The following is a 26252-nucleotide window of genomic DNA, read 5'->3' on the forward strand; positions in this document are numbered from 1 at the left end:
GAGACACTTTGGTTGCATAGACAGCTGTCCTTGTTTGCTGACTTATTCAAATCTTTACTCTCATAGATCTTTTCTAACTACAGTATATGGTAATGGAAGGTACACTTTGTTAGAAAGATCCACATGAGTACTTTTATCATTAATTTAGGTCCATTCTAAGCGATGTTTTTTTCTTCACATAATCACAATGCCCTTACAATTTTCAGCTAGCATTCCCAATACATTTAGAGGTCTCCAGATGGGGAATCTGTATTAAGTACACATCTGCTTTGCCTAATGTATTTACACATAGCACAGCTATGATGCTTGTATAATATGGACATGAATGGTAATTTGGACAAAGCTAAGTCTGGCCTATAGCCCATAATCTAATTGATGCTTCCTCTGTTGTTGTTCTTATATATATTTCAGCAAAGACATATCATGCATGTATAATGCAGATTATTAGATGAAGGATTGCAACTGGCTCAAAGTAAGGGAAGACTAGCACCTGGATCTCTTGGTTTCTAGTCCAGTACTTTAACCACTGCACAACACTGGCTCTTATACATGTGTGATACATGTGTATGTATATTGTTCCCAAATACCACAGTAGCTATCTGTGTCTGTGTGTGTTTGTTCAGTACATGTTTTAAACTCTGCAGGTCCTTTTTGTGGGATATTTTACATTAGAAAGAAGTCTTATTATTTTTTTAACAAAATGGGAAACGCATATGCTGCCACATAAAATTCTAGGATTTAAGTAATACTACATGTCATTTTAGCAATTTTCTTACAAAGTAAAAATGATGAACAATTTAAGTCCAGTGATCTATGTGATAGTGTACCCACCTGTCCAGAAAGAAAGAAAATATGTGTGTTGGGCTGGTGGGCAGCCTAAAACAAGTAGAGATGGCAGTCAGGTTAATTCCTTATGTCTTCCCTCAAACCAGTAGTTTGCTTGTGTGCATAATATATTCTCAATGTAAGAAGTATACCCATCAGGACTGGGTTTCTCTTGTCTCTATTTAGTATAGAAGGAAATGATGGAAACTATTGCTCTAGTGGAACATCTAAAGAAATACGCATAGAATCAGAGTTACAACTAAACTTGGGACAGTCCAGCCCAACATCTGTTTTATTCCATGAAATGTATATCCATTGAAAACTGGCAATAAAGATATCCATTTAATTGGTTTTTATTTTATCCCACCTGAGTCATACTTTGCTTTTGAGAGCTTTTGAACTTTATGAAAAGTTTATTATGAAACCTGATATACTGGAAAACCTGCCAAACATCCTGGGATCATCATTTTCAGTGAACTGAAGTAAACTAAACAAAAGAAGCCTTCAAGATTGTAGCCCAAATGAGGCATGGAAGAAATTATGTTTTTTTTAAAACACAAAGGTTCAGGAGGAGGCTGAAGAATTTATAGCTGCATTATACAAGCATATAAAGACTTTATATAACCTTACTTATATTTCTTGAATTTTGTTGCATCCTAGATCAACCAATTTACTGCTATTTGAAGGGAACCGTTTAAGCTAAGATAGGAAAGATTTCCTTAACAATCATGCAATAGCTTATTGAAAATTGTCTTGATCCCCACTTCATGAGTGTTCAATCCTATTAACCTTGCCACTTCACAATGTAAGATAAGTTGCTCAGGCCTTTCTGAGAATCATGCATCCAAATCAAATGCTTTTTAAACATAAGGTAAAAAGATATAGTAGACTATCCATTGTAATGAAAAGGCATATTTTAATCAGATCTAACTCATCTTGGATTGCTAATTGCTAACCATTTATTTTGATACCTACAAATTTCAGTTTCATAGAACTTGGAAGTATGGACAATTTAAAGAAAATCATTGCACAAAATGATTTTGTGAAGATTAACATTGGAACCACTAAGAGTTTATGTGAAACAAGAGGAGAAAATGAATCCTTATAAAGTCTTTGCTAGACATCTAATCCCATTCTGAAATCCAGAAAGAGTTGGATGGCTGTAGGTCATTCTGATTGAAGCCTCAGATCAGGCTTTAAAATTGCAGAACTCTAAAGAAGTATCTAAATGTGTTGACTTTGGCATCTTGCCTCTAACTACAGCTGAACATATTTATTGGATTTATACTCAACCAGCAATATTTTAACATTAAATTAGTCTGGGGATATTGAAATACCTCAGGGAAACTAGTGATAAAAGACCAGTTCATAAGCATCAAATGTCACCTGTCTTTTGTCTTGAATGATTATGGAAACAGTTATGTTTTAAAACAGGAGAGTGTCTTGTGACACTTTAGTAACCTAGAGCCCATGCAGGTTTACAGAATAATCTGAGCCCACATTTGTTTGTAAGTTCTTTCTTTCCTTAAGCAAATATCATGTGACTTAGAATTATCATGATAATTAAATCCAAATTCTTTAAAAATAGAAGATATAGACAGTGAGCAGATCAGTAAGATTAACTTAACAAAGTGTCACAATAACATATAAAAGGTAAACTTATTGAGTCTGCCAGTCTCAATTAAAATTAAAACCTGTTGAATAAATAAATAACAGCTAAGAGGCTAAATCAACCTACCAATTGTACATAGAGCAGATAAATTAAATCACTATATCCCAAGCCCAGAGAAATAGGGCAGATGTTGCTTAGAGTATAAAAGAATATTAGCAAATGACAGATCACCCTTGGAAAGTTATGCAGCAGTCAGTCTGCAACAAACAGAAGAAGGCTCATCTCCTGCCTCAAAAGCATGAAGATGATTATTTCCACTGATGGCGGCTTCACACAGTAGCTTCAGGTCATGCTCTGAACAGATGTATCTCATTTTTCAGGCCTCTCGCCTTCAGCTCAAGCTTCTCTTCTCTATCTCCACAGTTCATCTATACAAATGTGCAGCTCAGAGGGAAAGCTGTGGACTGTGCTTGAAAGCGGACCAGAAATTTGAGTGTGGCTGGTGCACTGGAGAAGGAAAATGCACTTTACGTCAACATTGTCCGTCCCCTATTACTGGATGGGGAAGGTGGCTCGACTGGTCAAGCAGGAATGTCAAATGCTCCAATCCACGCATCACTGAGGTAATTACACATCTCTCCTATTCAGTCCTGTCGTTTATTTTCTTTAACTTTTCTTTATTAAAATCCAAATGTCTGTGCATTCTACAGTGGTCTTTATATACACTAATAAGTGCATATAAAACTAATAAGTGTATATAAAGATAAGTTATCTGAATACATCTGAATCAAGCCATTGTTCCAAACTCTTCCTACCAAATGAAAATTAATAGGAGAAATACTTTGCAGTGCTGGGGCATTCAGACTGGAATAATCTTCCCCAAAAGGCTTGATCTCCATCTTTTGTGCACAGAGTAAAGACTATGATCACTCTGTGTTCAATTTAAAGCAGTTATATCCTTTCTATGGATTTGTAACTGCTTTTAAAGTTCTAAATATATTTTCATTGACTGTATTTATATTTTGCCCATTTAATTACTGTATATGAGAATTATATTGAGGTCTGAGATATAAATGCACAAAATAAATAAAGTGTCAAGGTTCCAAGTAATACATTCCATTCAATAAGAACTCAGAGGCAGGCAAGTTCCTCAAAGAATATTTTATTAGGACATATCAAATTGGCCGATTCCTGGTGAAAAACCGGCTCCGGTTTTTCACCCAACTTAAGTAAAACTTTATCACTTCTCCCCAGAGTCTCCAGTCACATGGTCCAATACAGCCCAGTTGTTAGGTGACCTCAGTTTCCACCTTTCAAATACCTGCACCAATGTCTTTGTTTGTTAAATCTTTGTCTTTTGAGCTAATTTCATTCCATAATCCATAATTCCACTGGTTTCATTTTTTTGGATATCAGTCATGCTAAACATAGTACTGTATTTAATGGTATGCAACAAATTCAAGTCTCTTTAGGATCAAGATATTTTAAAGAGTCGTTGTCCATTTCACTTGTATTTCAGTAGGGTCCAGGTAGTGTTTATAACTTCATTTTGTTATCTCAAGAGTGTATTAAGAGAAACTATAAAAGAGGAAGTTACTAATACAATCAATGGAAGCAGTATGCTCCATCCCATAATTGGGTAGATCAGGTTTTCCTGATAGACCAGTCCCACTGGAGAAAAAACAGTAATACAATAAATTTCATGCTTGGGTGGAAATTCTAACTTCCCTGGCCAAAATGGCTTTCAGTTCCTATTTAAGATCAGTTTTATTATGAATGCTATTGCTAAACACATTGCACAGAAGAAACCTCAATTCACAACAATTAATTTTGAATTAAATTCTAAGCACAACTGACTAGAGATATATTCTAGTGAACTCAATATAACTTATTTCTGAGTAGACACAAATAACATTGCATTATAAGTTCCACATCCATATGATTAGGAACCTTCTTTCACTTTGCTCACCCAGATGTAACACATTATACTTATTATACTAAGGAGGAACAAATAAAGCAGCATGTGCTTTCCTATTAAATTAATTTGTAGCATCTTTGATGCACAACCAGTGTGCACTTTTACTGGCCTTGATAAACCAATTTCAATTGTCAAACTCACTGATCAGTATGGGGGTGTCCTTTCTGCCCTTTGGCAGGCATACTAATTAAAACAGGGAAGTAATTAGCCTGTAATTGATTTCTCTGAATTGCATGCTATTATAGGGGCAATAGTCAGGAAAACTTTGTTCAGTCAACAGATAGCAATCACTTTAAATAGCTTATTTAAGATGCCAGACTAAGAAACTATGTAACCACTATGTCAAAGAGGTTAATTTTCTTTGCTATTCTATTTTTTTAAAATCTGAATTGTCCCTTCATGAAGCAATTATTTGATTTATGAAAGAAATTTTATAACATGTTTATAGAATAGGAAGGGTGAGGGTTAAGCATGTTATTTCAACATGAGCTAATGATCCACATTGTGCCCCTTCTAATGATTTACATTAGGTCAAGATACCTGGAAGAGCAGCAGAGGGAGAGAGAGAGAGACAGACAGACAGACAGAGATGGTATTAAAAAGAGATTAGACATCTTCATGGAAGATAGACAAGGGTACATATTTGCAAAATTTCAGACAACTCATCAGGTATTAAGAAACTGTCAAAGAAAATGTTACAGGTGGCCCTTGATTGATGGCAACCAGCTCATATTTACAACCATTTGCAACTTCCCATGATCATGTGATTGCATCTTGCAATGTTTTTGCTATTTTCCATCAAAAAATGTCCATTGGATAATAGCATTAGTACTTAGTATTAGTACTTATATACGTCTTTATAGTGCTTTATAGTACTGTCTAAGTAGTTTACAGAATCAGCATATTTCCCCCAATATTCTGGATCCTCATTTTACCAATCTTCGAAGGCTGAGTCAACCTTGGGCCGGTTAGTATCGAACTTTTGGTAGTGGGCAGAGTTAGCCTGCGATACTGCATTCTAACCACTGCCCACCATTTGGCTGAATTTGGGCTTACAACCACATGATAAGCTGAACGATCACAGCAACTCACTTAAAGACTGTTGTAAAAATGGTTGTAAAATCAAGTCCAACCATTATATTTTTCTTATATTTCTTGCATGCAAAAGAAAAAAGAGATGGAAAAGAAATGATCAAATAGTTCTCTAAATAAAGACTTAATGCTTATATGTACTTGACAGAGCATTGGTCTAGACTAGAGTCTGTAGTGGTAAAATTTACAGATACATTAATATACAAAGTAAAGTCTTCATTAAAACAAACTAAGGCTTATAGGGTTGAAACCATCTTAGTTCTTGGGAAGATCATTCCAAAAGAGCTTATCTAAAACTTTTTCTACCTCTCACTTTATCCTACCTGATATGATTATTGGAAAAAAAAATAATTGAGAGGGAGGGTCATCCTGAATCCCTTAATGTAATGGCAAGATTAAAATACAATACTTTCGCTAACCCAGGAACTTCAGATATATTGTGGATTCAGATGTACCGAAATTATCCCATAGCTGATCTGCTGTAAATTCTGAAAAATGGGTATCCTGTGATATCTGTTGTTCTTAAATTATGTGACCAAATAACTGTGTTTGTTTAATAGAATGTCATATCACAGCCAACATCATCTCAGTCCAAAAACCAACAATCCTTCTCCATAGCAAGCATGGATCTAACCATAAATTTCAGCTACTAATTTCAGCAACAGTAATCAATTTATAATAGCCTATTTTTTCCATAATCATTTCCAAACAGGTGAGCTTTAAGGTATATTCACTAATTCTGGCAATGATGTTCACTGTGCTTTCAGTACCTTGTTAGCTACAGTATGAGCTCTATTTCAATAAATCACATACACTGAGGTGGCTTGCAACCTAGCACTGAATATTTCATTCTCATTTATAGCCACTAGAAACCTAGTAATACATCTTTCTTTCAGCTTGATTCTCTGTGACAGTTGGATCCGCCCACTCTGCCAGTCTAATGGTCTCAATAGAGTTTACTTTCATCCCAAGGAGGTTGCTTCCATTTTTTAAACTTTTAATCAAAATCCAAAGCCTTCCATAAATAAATAAAATTGCCTTCACGGCATTTTAAGTTTGTTCTTCTCACAGAAATCTAAGTGTTAATATGTATAGAATTGAAAGTGGGAGTTGCAAATCACTAGAAGGAAAATGGCTCATGAATACTCTTCTCTGTCTAAAAAAAAAAACCTGTTTAAGATATATATCTTTTGTAGTACATAATATCTATATACTACAAAAGCTCTGTTTTTAAATAACTTATAAATGAATTCATTATGAACAATGCATCCCAGAACAAGTTTTTGAATCAAGATACTTCAAATAGGCTAATTTACAGAATGAAATTTTGGAAAGTTATGGCTACTCCAGGCTACTGCTTTGATCAGACTGCTGCAGTCATGTGATCCTCCTTTTCAATGTATCATGATAGTTTCCCAGTCACTCTTGCAATCCCTCATTCCTTTCCCCATCCAGCAGCCATTTACTAGCTCGCTGAGAAAGGAAAGGAAGGGGAGAGAGAATAAAGAGAAGAATAGGGGGGAAAAGGATGGGAGAGAGGGAGGAACAAGGAGAAAGAATCGCTCACCCACTTTTCCCAGCACTGTTTCCCACACACATGCTCTTTTGACCCATTTCATTCCTCATATGCCTTCCTTGACCCATGTGGCACCTCTTGTGTACCCTGTGTCCCATCCCTAATCAACTCCACTCCCCACATGCTTTTTTCAACCCACAGAGCACTTCTTACATACTCCCACCCATTTCCTGGCTTGAACTGCCCTGTGTGCCTTTCCTAACCTGCATGGAACCTCTTATGCATCACCAGATATCCTCCCTGCCTATGTGTGCCCTTCTGAACCTGCATGAATCTATTGTGCACACCCATGGACTCTTCCTAGCCTACACCACTCCTCCACGTCCATCCTTAACCCATATGCCATCTCTTGCACATACCCCACATACCCTTCATATTTATTGAAAGCCAGATTCATTAAGTGAACTTTGCTTCCTCCATTGACTTTGCTTGTTGGGAGCCAGCTGGGAAGATCATAAATGGTGATCATATGACATTGCAAATGTCATAAATACATGCTGGTTGCCAAGCACTCAAATTTTCTTCATATGACCCCAGATACACTGCAATGGCTATGACATTCAGTTGTAAGACATTTTTTTAGTGTCATTGTAACTTTACACTGTTGTTAAACTAATGGTTGTAAGAAGTCAAGGATTACCTTTAATCATTTTCAAAATTCAGAATATTTGGTTCCTTTTGTGGAACTAAATTGAAGGAGAAAATAAGTCATTGTTTAATATATATCATAATAAATGCTCTATACATGAGCCAAAATGCCACAAAACAAATACCAAGCTTTTGAATTCTCAAGATCTTTTTATGATGCTGTCTGTAAAATTTAAGAGATGTTAGAGCAGAGGTGTCAAACTCGCATCATCACGGCAGCGTCATGTGACATATCATAACTTTTTCCCCTTTGCTAATCCGGGTGTGGGCGTGGCCAGTGTGTGACGCATCTGACCCATGGGCCATGAGTTTGACAGGCAGACCAAGCATGATGTTAAAATTGCAAACTAATAGGAGAAATGAGCAAACTAAAATATAATTGTATCTATACCTACTTAGAAATTAGTTGCATTGTACAATAATAAGGTAAGGAAAGGTTACAATACGATATACACTTATCTGTAATATATGCCATATGTATTTACTTATAACAATTCTTGATAGAAATAATAGAACTTATTTCTGAGTACATATGTTTAGAATAGTACTATTAATTGGTTTTAGATTATCCTTCAAGCTTTGGAGGATTAAGAAATGTATCATTATTTGTTTTTGTTTTCTTAACCTATACCTAGCAACGGATCACAGATAGACAGATATTGATCATATTATTCCTTTTCAATAAAAATAATGTTATGCAAAGTTTCAGAAAAATACAGTAGAAGGAAAACAAATTAAGGGCAATAAAGTAAATTAACAAAAACTAGCTTCTACTGTCATTATCTATTGTAACTCTATATAACTCTCTATCCTTGAAATCTATTCTTACATCCCTCTCCTGAAAATGTATTGGTTGGACTAAATTAGCTCTGAAGTATCCTCAGGCCTTACCTGTAGTGATTCTGTACTTCTTTTACCTAATATACTTCTTAAATGATTACTGAATTCAATTTAACCTTTTATTTTTCATGAAAACCCAATTTTCACTTCTATACAACCAAGTTAACAGAAGCTTACTACTGATACACATAATAATTTTTGGTTCTTTCAATAAGCATCCATTTCCCATAACATATTGCATCCTACCCACTACCTTTCTACTAGCATTTCTGCTATTTTTCTCTATCCATTTTTCTATCTTTAGTAGACGTTCTAGCAAAGTACATGAATTCATCTACTTGATGTAATTTTTCATCATTTATGAAAAAATTTGTAATCACTGACTCAATTTTTCCTGTCAAATATTTGTCTTTGATACATTAATTTTCAGATCTATTCTTTGGTGCATCATTTAATCTATTCAACATTTGATGTAAATCATTTGATTTCTCAGACTGCAATTAGGCATTGCTTGAATACAAAAGTAGGTATACACCAACATATCTCTACATACCAACAAACATTCCATGTATAATTATCCATAAATAAACACCCAAAGGGGTATATATCCTCGTCTTATTCATGACCAATACTGAATCATTTGCTAAATGTTTCATTTATTCATATCTGAGTTTAGTGCGACCATAGACTGTTCTTATCACGTGCAGCAGACACCTATCAATTCCATGTATGGGAAAAACAATCCATAACTCAGAACTATTCACTTTTTCATCTTTTTTTGTAGATAATAAACAATTCATTTTCTTTTTCACATTCATAAATACTTAAGAGCAAAAATCTGGTTTGAAGTCACATTAGACTTCTCAAATGTTGTTCATTGTCATTGTAATATTTCAAATAGAATTTTTCCAAAATTAACAAATTAGTCCTGCCACCCATGTAGTTTTGTTCATTCTCTCTTTTATTTCTCTGTTGGTAGAAATTTCTGTTATTTTTCTATTTTTTAGTTATGAGGCACAGGTGCAGCTTCACATATACCTTAAGCTAGTTGCATAGCTACTCTATAAGCAAATATTTCTCACATTATGTCAAGTACAATGGCAGACTTACCATTTTTCAGTAGTCTTACAGCACATTACTTTCTTTTCATCAGTGTGTTTTCCTGAATTTTAACATTTATAGCACTTGTTTCTTTTTTTTCTAGAAAAAACATTTATTTGACATACATTTAAAACAGACAAATCAACACATACACACACACACACACACACACACACACACACACACACACATTTTACAGCATATATTGAGCAATGGTTAATTTTTTTTCTTTATCTTTATCATTGACGTGATCTGCCTTGTTACAATAACTCCTTCATTCTTTTAATGTTTTAATTTCTTGATATAGTTTATGATTAAATACACGTCTTCTGTCATTTCCATAACTTACCCAAATATCAAATATTACCTTTTCTTTAACCACTCACACCAAATGTTCCATATTTCATAATAGTCACTATCTTGTTTATTTTTTAACAATTTGGTTAGGCTATCCATCTCAGCGCATTCATGTATTTTTTAAATTACCATATCCTCTGAAGGAATGGAAGACGGTTTCCAGTTTTGTGCGTAGGTTATTCTTGCCGCAGTTATAATGTGCAAAATTAAATATTGATATTTTTCATCCATGTTTAAATCTATCATACTTAGCAGAAAGGTTTCGGGTTCAAGTTTTAAATTTTGTTTATTTGTATTTAAAATCCAATTTCTAATATTTCTCCAAAATTTCTGAGCACATGGGCAAGCCCACCACATGTGAAAATATATTCCTTGTGCATAGTTACATTTCCAACAGTTGTTTCAGTTACATTGTTTCACATATCACCATATGGTTTCCATACAATTTTCTAAAATTCTCCTTTTATTTTATTTATTATTTATTTATTTATTTGGTTTGTCAATTGTTTACAAGATAATAGGTACAAGTAAAAACATAGTTATGAATACATGGATACATATAAGAAAAATAAAAAAAATAAAAGAAACAATAGGATAGGGACGGTAGGCACGTTGGTTCGCTTATGCATGCCCTCTACAGACCTCTTAGGAAACCGGTAAGGTCAATAGTAGATAGTCTAAGGTTAAAGTTTTTAGGGTTTGGGGAAGAAACCACAGAGTCAGGTAGAGTATTCCAGACATTGAACACTCTGTTGCTGAAATCGTATTTCCTGCAATTAAGTTTGGTGTGATTAACCTTGAGTTTGTATCTATTGTTTGTTCTTGTGTTGTTATGGTTGAAGCTGAAATATTCATTGACAGGTAGGACATTGCAATGTATGATTTTATATACTGTACTATACTTAGATACGAAGGCGGCGTAGTTCTAGATTTTCTAGGTCTAGAATTTCAAGTCTGGTGGCATAAGGTGTTCTGCAACGAGTAGAGGAGTGGGGAACTCTTCTTGTTAAATATTTCTGGACTTTCTCAACTGTGTTAATATCAGATACATTATGTGGGTTCCAGACTGATGAGCTGTATTTGAGTATTGGTCTAGCAAATGTTTTCTATGCTCTGGTTAGTAGTGTAATATTACCAGAGAAAAAGCTACGTAAGATTAGTTTAACAACTCTTAACACCATTTTGGCTATGTAGTTACAGTGGGCTCTAGCACTTAGATCATTAGAGATGAGTACTCCAAGATCCTTGACAGAGTTTGGATCATCAACAAGGTCTTGACTATTCAGCCTGTATTTTATTTTCTGATTATTATTTTTTTGCCAATATGTAAGACAGAGCATTTATTTGTTGAGATTTGAAGTTGCCATTTGTTTGACCATTCTGATACATAGTCAAGATCTTTTTGAAGGGTAGCAGTATTGTCTGTGGTGTTGAATAGCTTTACATCATCATCGAAGAGAATGCAGTTGCTCTTAATATGATCACAGAGGTCATTTATGTAGAGTATGAAAAGAGTTGGTCCTAGAACACTGCCTTGGGAGACACCACTGTTGACAGGTACAGAATTTGATAGGACGCTCCCAATTTTGACCATTTGTTGTCTGTTTGATAGGAATGCTTCTATCCAGTTATGCAGGTGTCCAGAGATACCATAAGATTTTAGTTGTAGGAGTAGTTTGTTGTGTACCACTGAATCAAAGGCTTTACAGAAGTCTATGAAGATTGTATCTATTGCTTTGCCCTTATCAAGTTGTGTAGTTCATATGTTTTTTTCAGTGTAAGAGTTGCAGATTACAGGATAGTTTTTTTTCTGAAACCAAATTGTTTATTAGAGAGTAGGTTGTTTGTTTCTAAGTGGAGGATGATGGATTGGTTAATAATTGATTCCATGACTTTACAGGTGACGCAGCATAAAGAGATTGGTCTATAATTTTCAACTAGGCTGGGGTCTCCCTTTTTGAAGATGGGGATGACTGTGGCTTGTGACCATAGTTTTGGCAAGGAGCTGGTCCTGAAAGATTTTTCAAAGATTATGCTTAGAGGTTTGGCTATGGCAGTGGATAGCTTTTTTAAGAAGTAGGGACATATTTCATCCAGTCCAATAAATAGAGATGGTTTTAGATTGCGTAGTGCTTTTTCAACATGGTCTTCTGTAAAATCGATATGTAGTTGTCTGTGGTTCGATTAGGAAATACTGGGCATGATCCATTGCTGTTTACAAATACTGAGCCAAAGAATGTGTTAAACAGGTTGGCTTTAAAAGTGTTGTCGTTGCAGTCTTTACCATTAGGTCCTTTCAGGGGTGGGATGGACCTTGAGTCTTTTAGTTTGTTGTTTACAAAATTGTAGAAAGTGCGGGTGCAATTGGTGTGTAGAAGGTTTTCCTCTTGTTTAATGTGAATTATTGGTGCATTCAGTCTTTATCTGGTGGCATAAATTTTTGTATCGGCTTTTGAAGTTGGCAATGTGACCAGATTTGTTTTTCCGCCAAAGTGATTTCTTTTTGGATTGAAGCTTTCTTATTGTTTTGGGTAATTTGTTTTTTCTGGTTTTGGGAGTTGTTATTGATACATTTGTTATTTCCAACAGTGTCTGACTTCAGTTTCATCCAAAATTATTTCAATACTTTATTTCTCATTTTATTTTATTGTACAATCAGTGTTTAGCCTTTTTCATTCCTTTCAAAATATCTTTTTATTTTTAGTTTTAGAAGCAACATAGCAGGTTGAGCAAAACTCTACTTGCTGTGGAGCTGACAAACTTGGCAGAAATAGGAACTGGTGAAAAGTTCATGTCCTCAAAACTCCTTTTGAATTGAGTAGACAAGGATCTTCCATGTTGGCTCCACACAGATAATACTGGGAATAGATCACAAAATAGCATTATTCAGTGGGATTGAGAGGGCTGGGGGCTGGGGAGTCTAAGCCATGCTCAACAACTTTCAAAGAGACACTGAGTTCACCTACCTACTCTTTTGGTTACGGTAGGAAGTTTCTTATTAATTTCTTTCTGAAAGACAAGCTACAGAATACCATGAGCTTTTCCTTCCAACCTGGATGAAAGATGTTCTGAGTAAATTTAAGGATTAATATGAATAGCTTTAATTTTTTGAAAACAGTAAAAGGGGAACTACAATGTTGATTTTGGAAAGTTAAGGAATTAGATGGATTTCAAAGAATATTTCCATAGGGTGCTTAAAATTTATGAAACAGTGTATGGAGTCTTTGAAACTAATTGTAAGAAATCCTCCCATAGGAAAGATTTGTTGGTTATAAATTAGACAGATGAGGAGAAGAAACTTGAGAGAGAGAGCAAAATATTACTCTTAAAGCAAAACAGACTCATTAACACAGTGAAGCAACACTATTTGACCACATAAATAATTAAGGTTATTTGGGAACAACTTGCTCAGAAGTTACGCAGAAGGTTTGGTGCTACTCTAGCAGAGCACATAGAAGAACATCATATTTTATTGGATAAAACACAGACTGAGGCTGATTTGAATGTGGATTTGGAGTTTTTAAAAATGCTAGATTATGAAAGTGATATGAAAAAAAGATGTGGGTCTGAAAATGGATTTTAAAATGCCAAGATATAAGAGCGGTAGAAAACAATAACCAATGGATTTACAAATGAAAATAGTTGATCTCTTAACAATCGAAGTGAATACATAGCCAATAAATCAGTGAGTGACTTGGAATTTACAAAAGTTCTGTGTGGAACCAAGGATACTCTTTTGGAAGAAAACAAAGAGAAATTACTCAAGCTGTTCCTGGAAAAAGAAAAAGAGAAAATGATAAGAAATCAGCTTTTGGGACACCACTTAATGGAACTAAAGATTAAGTTTAAAATAAAAATAAAAAGAAGATTTATAAAGTGAATCTGTTTGAAAAGGGTTAAAATATATATCTTATGATTTCTGGTAGCTATTAATAGGACTTATTTTTGATCAGGATTGTATGACAAGGCTTTAAAATGGGGACAGATTTTTTTCTGTTTTATTTCTTAGAGAAAAGGATGTGTTTAGAAGTCTAACATTTATATGTTAATGTTTCTGATAGCTCTTAAAAATGGTCATAAGTCACTTTTGCTTTGTAGGTAGGGTTTTTTTTTTTGTAATTTGATTATTAATAAGGAATGAGATAAGGGAAGAAAATATTTTTTTAAAAAGATGAAATGGAGAATGTCAACTTGTTTATACACGTCTCCAGGGAGGGAAAAGTCATATTTTATATATTTTTATTTCTTTTCTGTGTTTTTAATTTTCTACTTTTGTTTCTTTTCTTTAGTTTTTATATTTTTCTTCATTTGTATAACATTTTTATATTTGTAAAGTTTAATAAATCTATTGAAAAAAAACTGAAAAGATTTCTTTTATTTCCATCTAAAATTCTCTTTATTTTTCATGTTTTTTAGCTTAACTACTCTTTCTTCTTTTTTGATTAATTCCTGGCAGCTATATTTTTTATTTACACTGTATAACATTTTTGTCTTTCCCTAATATTTTGCATTCTTTTTCACCTGCTTGAGGTCTTCCAAATCTTTTCCCAATCTACTGAATTCTAAAGTATAAATTCTACCTCTTAGTCTAATCACAGTTTAAACAGCAGCAGCAGGGGTGGGATCCTACCAGTTCGCACCTATTCGCTAGAACCGGTTGTTAACATTCTAAGCAGTTTGGAGTACCGGTTGTTAGAAGAAATTACTGGCCTAATCCTGCAAGGAAGGCAGGAAGGAAACATTCTGGGGTTGCTTACAGAAACTGCCTCTCCATTAACCCTTATTACATTCTTGGCAGGACTAGACTTCCTGTCTCAGGAACTTCCCTGGAGTTTTTTCCCCCTCCTTTGCTGGTACTTTGCTTGTGTGGAGTGACCATTTAAAGTTACAATGGCACTGAAAAAAGTGACTTATGACCATTTTTCACACTTACAACTGTTGCAGCATCCCCACAGTCATGAGAGGCCAGGGGAGGAGATGCGTACCTCGATGTGAGTGATATTGAGTTGGCCACACGCAGCCAACAACATGACCACCAAGCCATGTCCACCCAGTTACATGACCACCAAGCCACACCCACCACCTAAGCCATGCCCACAGAACCGGTTGTTAAAAATTTGAATCCCACCCCTGAGCAGCAACCATGGTTACAGCTATGTATGATTAGCAATTAACCCAGGTTTTGCATTTAAGTTGTATTCTGAGCTGAGTAAAAACCTAGCAAGCTGTAATAATGACCAGTGTCACATTTTGTAATTAATCACAGACTTGGGTGAAAAAAAATATGCTTGAAAAGGATAGTGTTCAAGGATCACTTAATAAAATACTACATCTCTGCAGCAACTTTTAAATATCAAATTATAAATGAACATTTAGAGAAAGGGGGTGATATTTGCCAGAAATAGATTGTTTCATGAAAAGTTTAAGCAGTTCAATGAAGAGGTAAGCTTTTAAAATTGTAATAAGTCAAGAGGGAACAGAGATTAGAGCAGGGGTGGGCAAACACGGCCCGCTGGACACATCCGGCCCGTTGGTCTGTCCAATCCGCCCTTCCCTTTAAAAAAAATCGCTGCCATTGGTCTGTCCAAACCGGCCCGCCCCTGAAAAAAAATTGCTGGGCGTGGTGTATTGCCCTGTGCCGCGTGGCCCCCAAAGCTGGAAAACAGTGTGGAGCGATAGGAGTAGGAAAGAAAAGAAATTTGCAAAGGCATCGGCTGGGAGTTCAAAATCACCTTTGAGTGCGACCTCTCCAAAGGTGAGTCCCGCCGATCCCCCTTCCAGGGCTTTGCAAAGGCAAAGCTTGCAGGCTGGAGTTTCTTCCCGCGGAGGAGCGGGAGGGGTTCTGCCCGGCGGGTGGGGCGGGCTGCTTGGAGCAGGCTGCCGTGCGGCTCGGGGTGGAGGCGCGCGCCGTGAATGAAAACGAAGCCGAAAGTTGCTGGGAATTGCTCAAGTTTCCCCGAGGGCTTTGCAAAGGCAAAGCTTGCAGGCTGCCAAGGAGGGCGAAGGGTTCTGCCCGGCGGGTGGGGCGGGATGCTTGGAGCAGGCTGCTGTGCGGCTCGGGGAGGCGCGAGCGCTGCAGCCTGCCCCACCCGCCGGGCAGAACCCTTCGCCCTCCTTGGCAGCCTGCAAGCTTTGCTTTGCAAAGCCCTGGGGAAACCTGAGCAATTCCCAACAACTCGGCTTCGTTTAACTCAAGAGCGCCGCGCCGCCCCAAGCCGCGTGGCGGAGGAAGCCCGACGGGCGGGCTGCTTGGAGGAGGCTGCCGTGCGGCTGGGGGGAGGCGCAAGCTCTCGTGAATGAAAACGAAGCCGAAAGTTGCTGGGAATTGCTCAGGTTTCCCGAGGGCTTTGCAAAGGCAAAGCTTGCAGGCTGCCAAGGAGGGCGAAGGGTTCTGCCCGGCGGGTGGGGCGGGCTGCTTGGAGCAGGCTGCCGTGCGGCTGGGGGAGGCGCGAGCGCCGTGAATGAAAACGAAGGCTTAAAGTTGCTGGGAATTGCTCAGGTTTCCCCGAGGGCTTTGCAAAGGCAAAGCTTGCAGGCTGCCAAGGAGGGCGAAGGGTTCTGCCCGGCGGGTGGGGCGGGCTGCTTGTATCGATCTTGTGCTGACCCGCCCGCCTGTCAAATTTTAAAAGTCAATGCGGCCCCCCGAGCCAAAAGTTTGCCCACCCCTGGATTAGAGGGATCTTTACTTGTTGACATAAAAAGAAAATCAATAATAGCATGCATGTTTACAAAATCTTTCCCATTCATACAGCATATCATTGGGATCCATCCTGTGTTCCCCTTGATAGCATAAATCTTCCCTTGTTGCCTACAGCCTCAGTGATTAAATAAATAAAAAATCAACTTCCTTACAAACAAGCAGCACTCTGATCTCCAATTCGTTTATCTTCAGGGCTCATTAATATAACATTACTGCAACAAACAGCTAAAGGGAGTGGGGGGAGCAGTGTCAGGCTGAATAATAGAGTTGTTTTGAGGAGATAACAATTAGGTTTGGAGTGTGCTATCAACTAAGACAGACACAAGAAGTGATTGTACCAGGTTGATGAACTAGCACCGTGGAGGTGCTGAGGTCTTGCTGGACTCGTCCACTGGGATATAATGTAGCCAGCTACAAATAGAACTGTAGAACAAAATTGATATGTTTTGGTTTAGCTTTTGCCAGAGCTCTTGGCCAACAGAATATGGTACTTTATGTTTATATTAAGAAAGAGATGCTGTATTGGGTCACTATATCATTACAGAAGTGTAATCAATAATGCTCTGATGGCATGGTGGTCAGTGCTATCCATATTTATATGACATTAGTACAAAGTCATTAAGAAGTATAATGGGAAAGAACAGTTGTAGGATTATTACTTTTCAAATATACTGTTCAAAATGCATTTGTTCTCTAGGAAACATTTTAATCTAATTTAGATTATTTGTAGAACATGATTGTGATTACATCAAGTCATTGTCAACTCTTAGTAACCATATAGATAGATTTTCTTCAAAATGATCTGTTCCTAATCTGACCCTTTAGCTTTTCCAATGGTGCAGTCATCAGTGCTGTAATAGAATCCATCTTGCTGCTGATCATCATTTTCTCTATCCTTTCACCTTTTCCAACATGAGACCTTCTCCAGAGAGCTAGGTCTTGGAATAATGTATTGAAGTAAGATAATTTGTGCTTGATCATTTTGCCTGGAGTGAGAACCTCAAGTTAATTTGTTCAATGTTCCAGTGGTTTGTTTTTTTGGCTATTCACAGTATATTCAGGAGTCATTCCCAACACCAAATTTCAGAGGTGTCAATACTCTTCTTATCTTGCTTCTTCAAAGTTTTAACTGCTAGTTCCTTTACTATTAATCCTAAAAGCAGAAGTAAAGGTCATTAGTTTGGTCTTCTTGATATTTAGTCCCCTTTTTCCACTTTGCGCTTTGATTTTTTATTACTAGAGTTTGCATATCCTTTGCGTTTTTGTCTTTCAGGGTACTGTTATCAACATAGTGCAAATTATTGATGCTTCTTTCTCCAGTTCTAAAACCAGTGCTTAGCTTCTTCCAATCCAGCTTTCCTTAACATATATTTGGCATATATATTGAATAAATAAGGAACAAATATTGTCACACTCCTTTGCCTTTTTGGAAGCAGCCTATTTCACCATATACTGTTCATATTGTGGCTTCCTGATGTTCTAATTTTTCTGAACACTTTCCATGGCTTGATGGGATGGATACAATCAAAAGTCTTTCTTTAATTACTGAAACACGTAGTAACTTAGCTTTCTCAATTGTTCAGCATGCATCTGCAATAATGTCTCTTGTTCTACAACCATTTCTAAAACCAATTTGAACATAAAGTATCACTTTTTCCATATAGGGATCTAATTAGCATTGGATGATCATAAGCATTGTTTTTCTAGCATGTGAAATTAAGGAAATTGTATGATAGTTTACCCACACTGTTAACTCTCCCTATTTTGCCATTATAATGTAATTTGACCAATCTTTTCCAATCTGTTGGCCATTGTATCATTCTTCATATTTGCTGACATAGATTGCTTAGAACCTTTATTGATTTTTCTTTGGTTGTTTGCCATATTTTGGTGGCTTTTAACATAATTAATTGAATAACAGTTAGGAGGCACCTTGGAGGTCTTCTCATCCAATCTCCTGTTGAGGCAGGAAATCCTATACCATTTCAGACAAATGGTTGTCCAATCTCTTAAAATCCTCCATTGTTGGAGCATCATAACTTCCGGAAGCAAGTTGTTCTGATTAATTGTCAGAAAATTTCTCTTCAGTTCTAGGTTGGTTCTTGTCCTGTCCCGCACACACATGCCCACACCACAGATCTTAGAAATCTCTATTAAGCTTCAAATAGTCTTCCCCAGAAATTCCTCATGCCTACACCAGTGCCAGCCCCAAGGCTTTTATCAGCAAATTGGTTTCCTAACCAATTTTACCATGTAACCACAGTTTCCTCTTTCATGTTTCCAACTTTGCCATTACAATCTTTGGTCACATCTCCTGTCACAAGCAGCACATCATGCTTGCATGTTCTATCTATTTAAAATTGAACTTGATTATAAAATGTATCAATGTCCTCTTCTTCCACATCAGTGCTTAGAACAATAATTGTCACATTAAAAGGTTGTCTATGAAATTTCACCAATGTTATTCAATCACTGATTGCATTTCAGTCAAGTACTGTTTTTGCTATACACTTCCTAAAATAAAAGTAATGTTGTTCCTTCTTTGTTTTTCATGCGCTGAGTATGATCTTCAGTATGATCTCCTCACTGAAAGTGTCCAATCTCAATCAATGTCAATTCTTTGCTGTCAAATTTTTAGTTGTTACATTTTATCTTTCTCTGTGTTGAACTTTTCCCCTGTTCATGCTAATACATTCCATGTTCCCATTCTGTCTTTCAGATTTTATTTTTCTGTGTGGAAACATTAGCAACTAGACATCCTAAATTTAGCCACACCATGAACATAATTGTGTACATATGTCAGTCTGGTCTCCTGGTGATTTATTGGAAAAGTCTGTGTACTTTGCTTGGAAAGGTTTTAGAACTAGGTTGTCATTGCCTCCTTCTTAGGGCTGACAGTGGCTGGTCTAAAATCACCCAGCTAATTTCATACCTAAAGTGGGAATATAACTTATGGTCTTTCAGTTTCTAACTGGTACCTTAACCACTACAATAACAGGCTTGTCAAACACCTTTGGTACACTGAAATATTCTCAGTTCTTCCTCAGTAGCATGTCAATAGCCCACCATCTGATACTATAATGTTAATTGTTTTATGTGCTCTATCAATGTGGGTTTTCTTGGTAAAAATGCAGGAGTGCTTTGGCACTGTCTTCTCCCATGCAATGTGAATTTATGCCTTTACTATTGTCACTGAACAAACTATCTGCCTCCAGCATCTTCCTATACAGCTGCTGTTCAGTATATGTGCCTGTTTGGGCAGCTGAAATGACCTTCCCACCTTGGGTGACCCTGCATGTACTCCCATTCTTCACTCATCCCTCCCAGACACTAAAACCATAACCCTGCCAAAATGAGGCAGCAGAACAGGGCTTGGAGTGTGGAGAGGGGGAGGAGAGATTACTTATATGCAGTTCCTATTTTCATTAAGTACCTACTAAAGTCCAGAGATAACTTAAATCATATTTCAGTTTGGTTTACAATAAAAATAAAGGGAGAAGGAAACAATGGCAATTTCATTTTGAAAGTCTACTTCAAACCAACAGATCCTTAAAAAGTCTCAGATTACACTTTCATGGATCAAATTATTTTGAAAAAGCATAAATACAGTATTATTTGGGGAGGGAGAGATTTCAACTATCTAAATATAATCAACTTCTGAAAACTCCTTAATTTAAAATACATGGATAAAAAACCATTGCTGCAACTGGGAAATTGAGCATTCTAGATGAAGCTAAATCTAAAACCACTAGAGAATTCCTGGAAGCCTGGCATTCAGACAAATCAGCTATCATATCTTATGTGTCTACATAAGATAAATTACATTTATACACCATTCAAAAGGGCCAATAAAAAAATCTCAGAAGAAAACAACAAACATATGCTCCTGGATGAAAAGGCTGGCTCTTGTCCAACTTCCTAGTGCTCCTTCCTCAACCCCAATAATCTGAGCAGAATCACTCCTCTGGCTTCTCAAGTACCAAGAAAAAAACCAATAAAGGTGACCTTTCACAATATTAGCTTACAAAGTGTATCTATCTCTTGTCAGGCTTGTCTGATGTTTCTGCCTCTCACATCTTCAAACAAAAGGGAGATATATAATTGGCCGGTGAAGAAAAAAAAGCTGATTTTACTGTTCTCTTTAAAAAGTCTGAAAAATATTAGAAGTTAATCTTTGTCCCAAGGTTGCCTCAGAGGATTGCCCAAAAAACTATGGAGTGATTTTGCTCATTGCTATATTTCTTTTCTGGATATTTTCAATATTGTGTTAAATATAATGACCAAAGGGTGATTTTCTTTTAAATCAAGCTGTTCTTCAGAAGATGCTTTAGTCTCTCAGGGTCCTTAGCATGGTTGCCTTATGTCTGGAGGTATCATTATAAGTATAGATTAACACTAGGCAAAAAAAAAAAAAATACCCAAGAAATTACCAAGGAGGCAAACAATCAAGCAGACAAACAATTAGCCTAATCAAGAAACTGCCAAAAACAGTTAAGTAGACAACAAGTACCCTAATCAAGGTACTACCAAGGAGAAAAGTCATATGCATACCAACACTGATGGGGCAAGATGTTGTATATAAAACAGGAAGGAAACCCTATATTCACTAACAGTGCTGTTTCCTAGTTGAGTAAGGAACTGCAAACAAGCAAACAACCAAACTCAGAGAGTACCAAGGACTCAGCATAGCAACTTTTTTATTACACTTCAATAGTATAGTTTGCTTGTTTGTTTGGGGACCTGATCTGTATTCACAGTTAAGGCAGCTGCCTGGATTTCAGATCTGATCCACTTTTATTTAAAGAGGTCTGTACAAATAGGATCTTTCCCAATGTTGCTACCTTCAACTATTATGATTGAAGTTCTCCAGCTGTTATTTATTGAATGCATCTGTTCTAACCCAGAAGCAACATTTTGACACAGTTCCTTCAGAACTGTTCAATTAGTGGCAGTTAAATCTAGGTCAGATTGGATATCTGGTTTGGATATTTTCCAGGTCAAGACATTTAGAAAATAAAAAGGCAACACATCCTTTGACACTGTACTCAGGCTTTGTTATCTCCAGCTTGGTAAAAAAAAAAAAAACTTGAACAGCCTCTCAAAGAAAAGAAAAAGAAAAGGGCAAGCTATGGGTTTACTGAGATAGGGCAAAATACCTCAATTTGTCATGCAATTGCTTCAGCAAAAGCATTTTTTAAAAATAAGCATACTGTTGTAAGGGAAATAACTGTCAAGGATCATGAACCATTAAATATAGGTGATCTGTGAACATTAACAGTAGCAAACTTTAGAGTGCATAGCATAATATAATACAATTTGATTTTTGTATTATGTCTTTTGTAGACACATGATGCTTTGCAGAGAAAAATGATACAAGGCACACTACAGAGTGTGAGCTACAGAAAGCAGACTCTAATCGACACTACATGATGAATAGATTAAAGCTTTTAGTCCCCAGGCTGAATGCACAAAAGAAAATGGGAACTGAGGTAAAGACAGGAGAATGAAACAAGTATTTTAGAACACAACTAAGTCTAAATGAAATGGGAAGTGTATGATTAATAGTATCTTTAAATGGGAATTCATATTAAGTAATATGGCTTTCAAATTCTAAAATAAATAGAATGAGATATAAAGTAGGGAAAAAGTTAAGACCCATTAGAGAGGAAGGAATAGAGCAAAGAAACTAACTTATATTTTAAAGTAGTTAGAAAATTTTGGAAGAATATTACTAGTTGTCAATTGTGGGAATAGAGTGAACTCACAAATAAGGTTATAATTTAGTCACGGGAAATAGAGGTTTAGGCTGGGCTATATTCTCAGCTAATCTGAGATATTTGCCTCCCTGTGGCAGTGAGTACATCATTCATTTTAGATTTCAGATGTGTGATGGCTACATCTGGAATTAGAAGACGTGAGCATTTTCATGAAATGGCAATGATAAATAAGGGATTTGTTTTCAGAAAATAACTGTCATGATAGGTGTACCCCAGTGGTGGGATTCAACTTTTTTTACCACCGGTTCTGTGAATGTGGCTTGATGAGGGTACTTTGCGCATGTGCAGAGGGTTTGATACTGACCTTCTCCTGCAATTCCACACTCTCTCTGTGTCTTCAACAGCTGACGCACGGCTATCTGCTGTGCCACATGAAGCAGCTGAGCTTCAAAATCAGGAAATAAAGGTCAGTACAGAGCCATGATGGTGAACCTATGGCACACGTGCTGGAAGTGGCATGCAGAGCCATCTCTGTTAGCACGCAAGCCGTCGCCCCAGAGCAGGTCCACTGCACAAGCACACATACTGGCTGCCCACCAGCTGATCATCGTGTAGCTGCCGCACATGTCCAGGGGGAAGGGCGCGTGCAGGAGACATGCATGCATGCACAGAAATGGGCGACACACATGGGGGGTCACATGTGCATGTGCAGAGATGTGCAGTGCACATGGAGGTTCACACGTATGTACAGAGACACGCGGCGCATGTGGGGGTCATGCACACATGCACAGGGGGCTTGGGGGTCCCACGTGCATTGCCTTATGGTGCTGGTGTGCACGCACACTTTTGGCACGCAAGGACGGAAAGGTTAGCCATCACTGGTATAGAGCCAAGGTGGGTGGGAGGACCCAGCAGCTGATCGCCAGAGCAAACCGATTTGCTCACAGATGATCCTCTCAGCTACCGTTTCAGTTGAACCAGGCCAAACCAGTAGAATACTACCACTGGTGTAGCCAGCTACAAAAAACACATTTGGTGGAAGATAAGCTAATATTTTTTGCCAGCAAGCAGCATCTGCAGGAACCTGCTGCTTCAGCAGACTGACAAAAGGAATGTCATCAGATATTCAAACACATATTAAGATTGTGATTTAGTTTACATGTTGAAACTTTTTGAAAACATGAGGAATTTCAATGTTGCTTATTCCAGAACATAATGTGCTGATGAGTCAATACATTATTATGATTGTTCCAGAACCTATTTTAAAGAAAGCATTTGCTCAAGTTATATTGCAAGTCCTCACTGGAATCAGAAATTTTGAACACAGTAATAGTGCCCTTCTGTTCTTAACCTCATAAATAGTGAGAGATGGTTGTAAAGGTACCCTCTTCTAGATTTAGGAATTAAAATGCTATGTCACAGATGTACTATAAATAGGTAGCTTTTAGTTCTTAAAAAAGACATTTAAGGAGGTGTGACTGCCTTGCTCCCTAATAAAATGTGATATTTAACATTCAGAGCTTGTTCAAAGTGGAACTTAATAAAGTTCTCCAAAGTAACCATCAAGCCATTTAAGGTTACTGGCTTTTATAAAAGTCTATAAAAAGGAAGCCTAATATCTCAGCAGAAGTTTCTGCCACCAGCTGTAGCCTCCCACAAGTTTTCTTATGTTCCACCATAGCAGGCATAGCAGCTGCCTCCACAATTCTTGGTTATCTGGCATGATTCAGAAGCTGAAGAATCAGAATGCATATGCTGGATTTAATATCATTGCTTCTAGCCTTGAGAATGGGATAGAATTTAGTTCATAGTAGAAAGAACAGAAGAAAATGTTGCATGATAAAATGTGTGGTTACTTAAAAGAGAGTTGAGTTTGCTGGTGATGCCTTTAAACAATGTGTTATGCAAACTCACACATCTGGTTTTAAGGCATCTGTGCAGGAAAGAAGTTGATGCAGTTGCTGAGAAATTACCCTCAAATCTATATTTGAATAATGGTTTATTAAATTGAGATCAAACTAGATTAATTAGATGAAATGAAGGGGAGATGTGTGTGTGTGTGTGTGTGTGTGTGTGTGTGTAGTTGATTAAAACTTGACATTTCTTCTTTATTTTGACAGAAAAAAGATAAACATGAAAATGTATCAAGAAAAGTTAGAAAAAATTTAAAATGGGCAAAACCAATGCATTTAGAAAAAGAAATATATATACATATACACTATATAAAGTAACTTCTGATATTCTCTGCAGCAACTACAAAGAGCAACTTTTATCCTTACTTCCTTTTTAAGATTACATTACAGAAATCCCTTCTGTCCCGTATTTAATCAGCAGATCCAGAAATCACCATTTTCAGCAAAAAGCTCATAAAAGTTTTCCAGACTTCTATAAAAGTATTCCTTGTTTCATTCCTGACCAAATAAGTTGGTTTTACCGTTTTTGTTAAATTTGCCAGTTTTACACTCCATTCCATTGGGCTTTTTTAGAGTTTCTCCATTATTATGCATATATTCATCTTGTTAAAGATACTATATATGAAACCAATTTTCTGTAAATCTTTTCCAATTGATTCTCATAAGTCCCAGTAAGAATAGCTCCAGTTTCATCTTAATATTAATCTTTAAAATTATTTGCATCATCATATAAACATGTATCCATTTTTTTCATGTCCACCATGCTTGGTAAAATGTCCCTCCATTTTTTTCATATTTTATATGTAAAGGTAAGCCAAAATTATCCTTATACACTCTAGATAATTTGTCTGCTGTCATGAATCAATGATACATCATTTTATTTTATTTTTTAAAAACTGTCTTAATACACAATGTAAATTTGAATCTATTTACCCATATTCCTTTCAAATGATCATCTTTATGTTATAAAGTTCTTAGCCCACTTTATTATACAATCTTCAATTTTTCTTCTTACATTTCAAATCTCAGCAAAAATTTATTTGTTTTTACAATTGTATGTTCATCATTTGTATGTAATTCAGTTTCACATTTCACCATATGTTGTTCAATTCCAGTAAACTTTTTATTTATATTTTTTCACTCAATTATATAAAACCATTTATATTTTTTTCTCTCAATGATATATCAAAACCATTGACAACTATATCCTTCTACAGTCAAATATTCTCTCCACTTCAAGTTCTCCATTTGCTTGAACTAATAATTTTTTGTATGTTAACCATTTCTTTTTACCTACTGTTTCTTTTCTATTAGATGCTTCTTGTGGTGAGACCAATAAAGGTACTTTTGAGCACAGCCTGGGCTTGTATTTATTCCATATTCTTAATCTGACACTTCATCCCTAAGGATTTTTAAAATGTACATGAACTTTACCATAGTACTATAAAAAGCTGTGGCAATCATATCTCAGATTATGTAGTTCTAATTCTAATATTTTTAAAAAATTTCTCAGTAATACCCATTCTTTCAACCAAACCAAACAGCAGGCTGCAGTTCACCTGATATTTCTATCTTAACTATTATTGAATATGGTCACAAGGTAAGCCTTTACCTGCTCATCAACTCTTTCTGTTGGAATTTAGATTCTAAAAACTATTTAGAGCAAGAACCAATATTATGTTGTAAACATTATTACTGTTTAGAAACCTGAATGAAAGAGGTAAAGATGTTCTGTTTCTTCTTACATGACTTTTTAATAGTGCTGCTACAATGGTGAGGTTACACTACGCTCGGTGTGATAAAATAAGTACATGTCTTCTCTTATAAGCCTGTAGAAGTGAATAAACACACATATATCTCTAAGAATAGCCTCTTCCTCTCAGTAATAATTCC

General features: G+C 36.4%; 1 protein-coding gene across 1 annotated transcript in view; it reads left to right on the forward strand.

Annotated features, from left to right (window-relative positions):
- PLXNA2 (plexin A2) overlaps positions 1–26252 on the forward strand; it is a 492988-nt gene that overhangs the window by 323701 nt on the left and 143035 nt on the right. Inside the window, exon 12 of the mRNA XM_026675200.2 lies at positions 2861–3060. Coding sequence (XP_026530985.1) covers positions 2861–3060 — 200 coding nt within the window. The remainder of the gene's footprint in view (positions 1–2860; positions 3061–26252) is intronic.

The sequence above is a fragment of the Notechis scutatus genome, chromosome 3 (assembly GCF_049901735.1).
Source record: "Notechis scutatus isolate UNSWTSFEM ecotype Mainland chromosome 3, rNotScu1.2, whole genome shotgun sequence".
NCBI lineage: Eukaryota > Metazoa > Chordata > Lepidosauria > Squamata > Elapidae > Notechis > Notechis scutatus.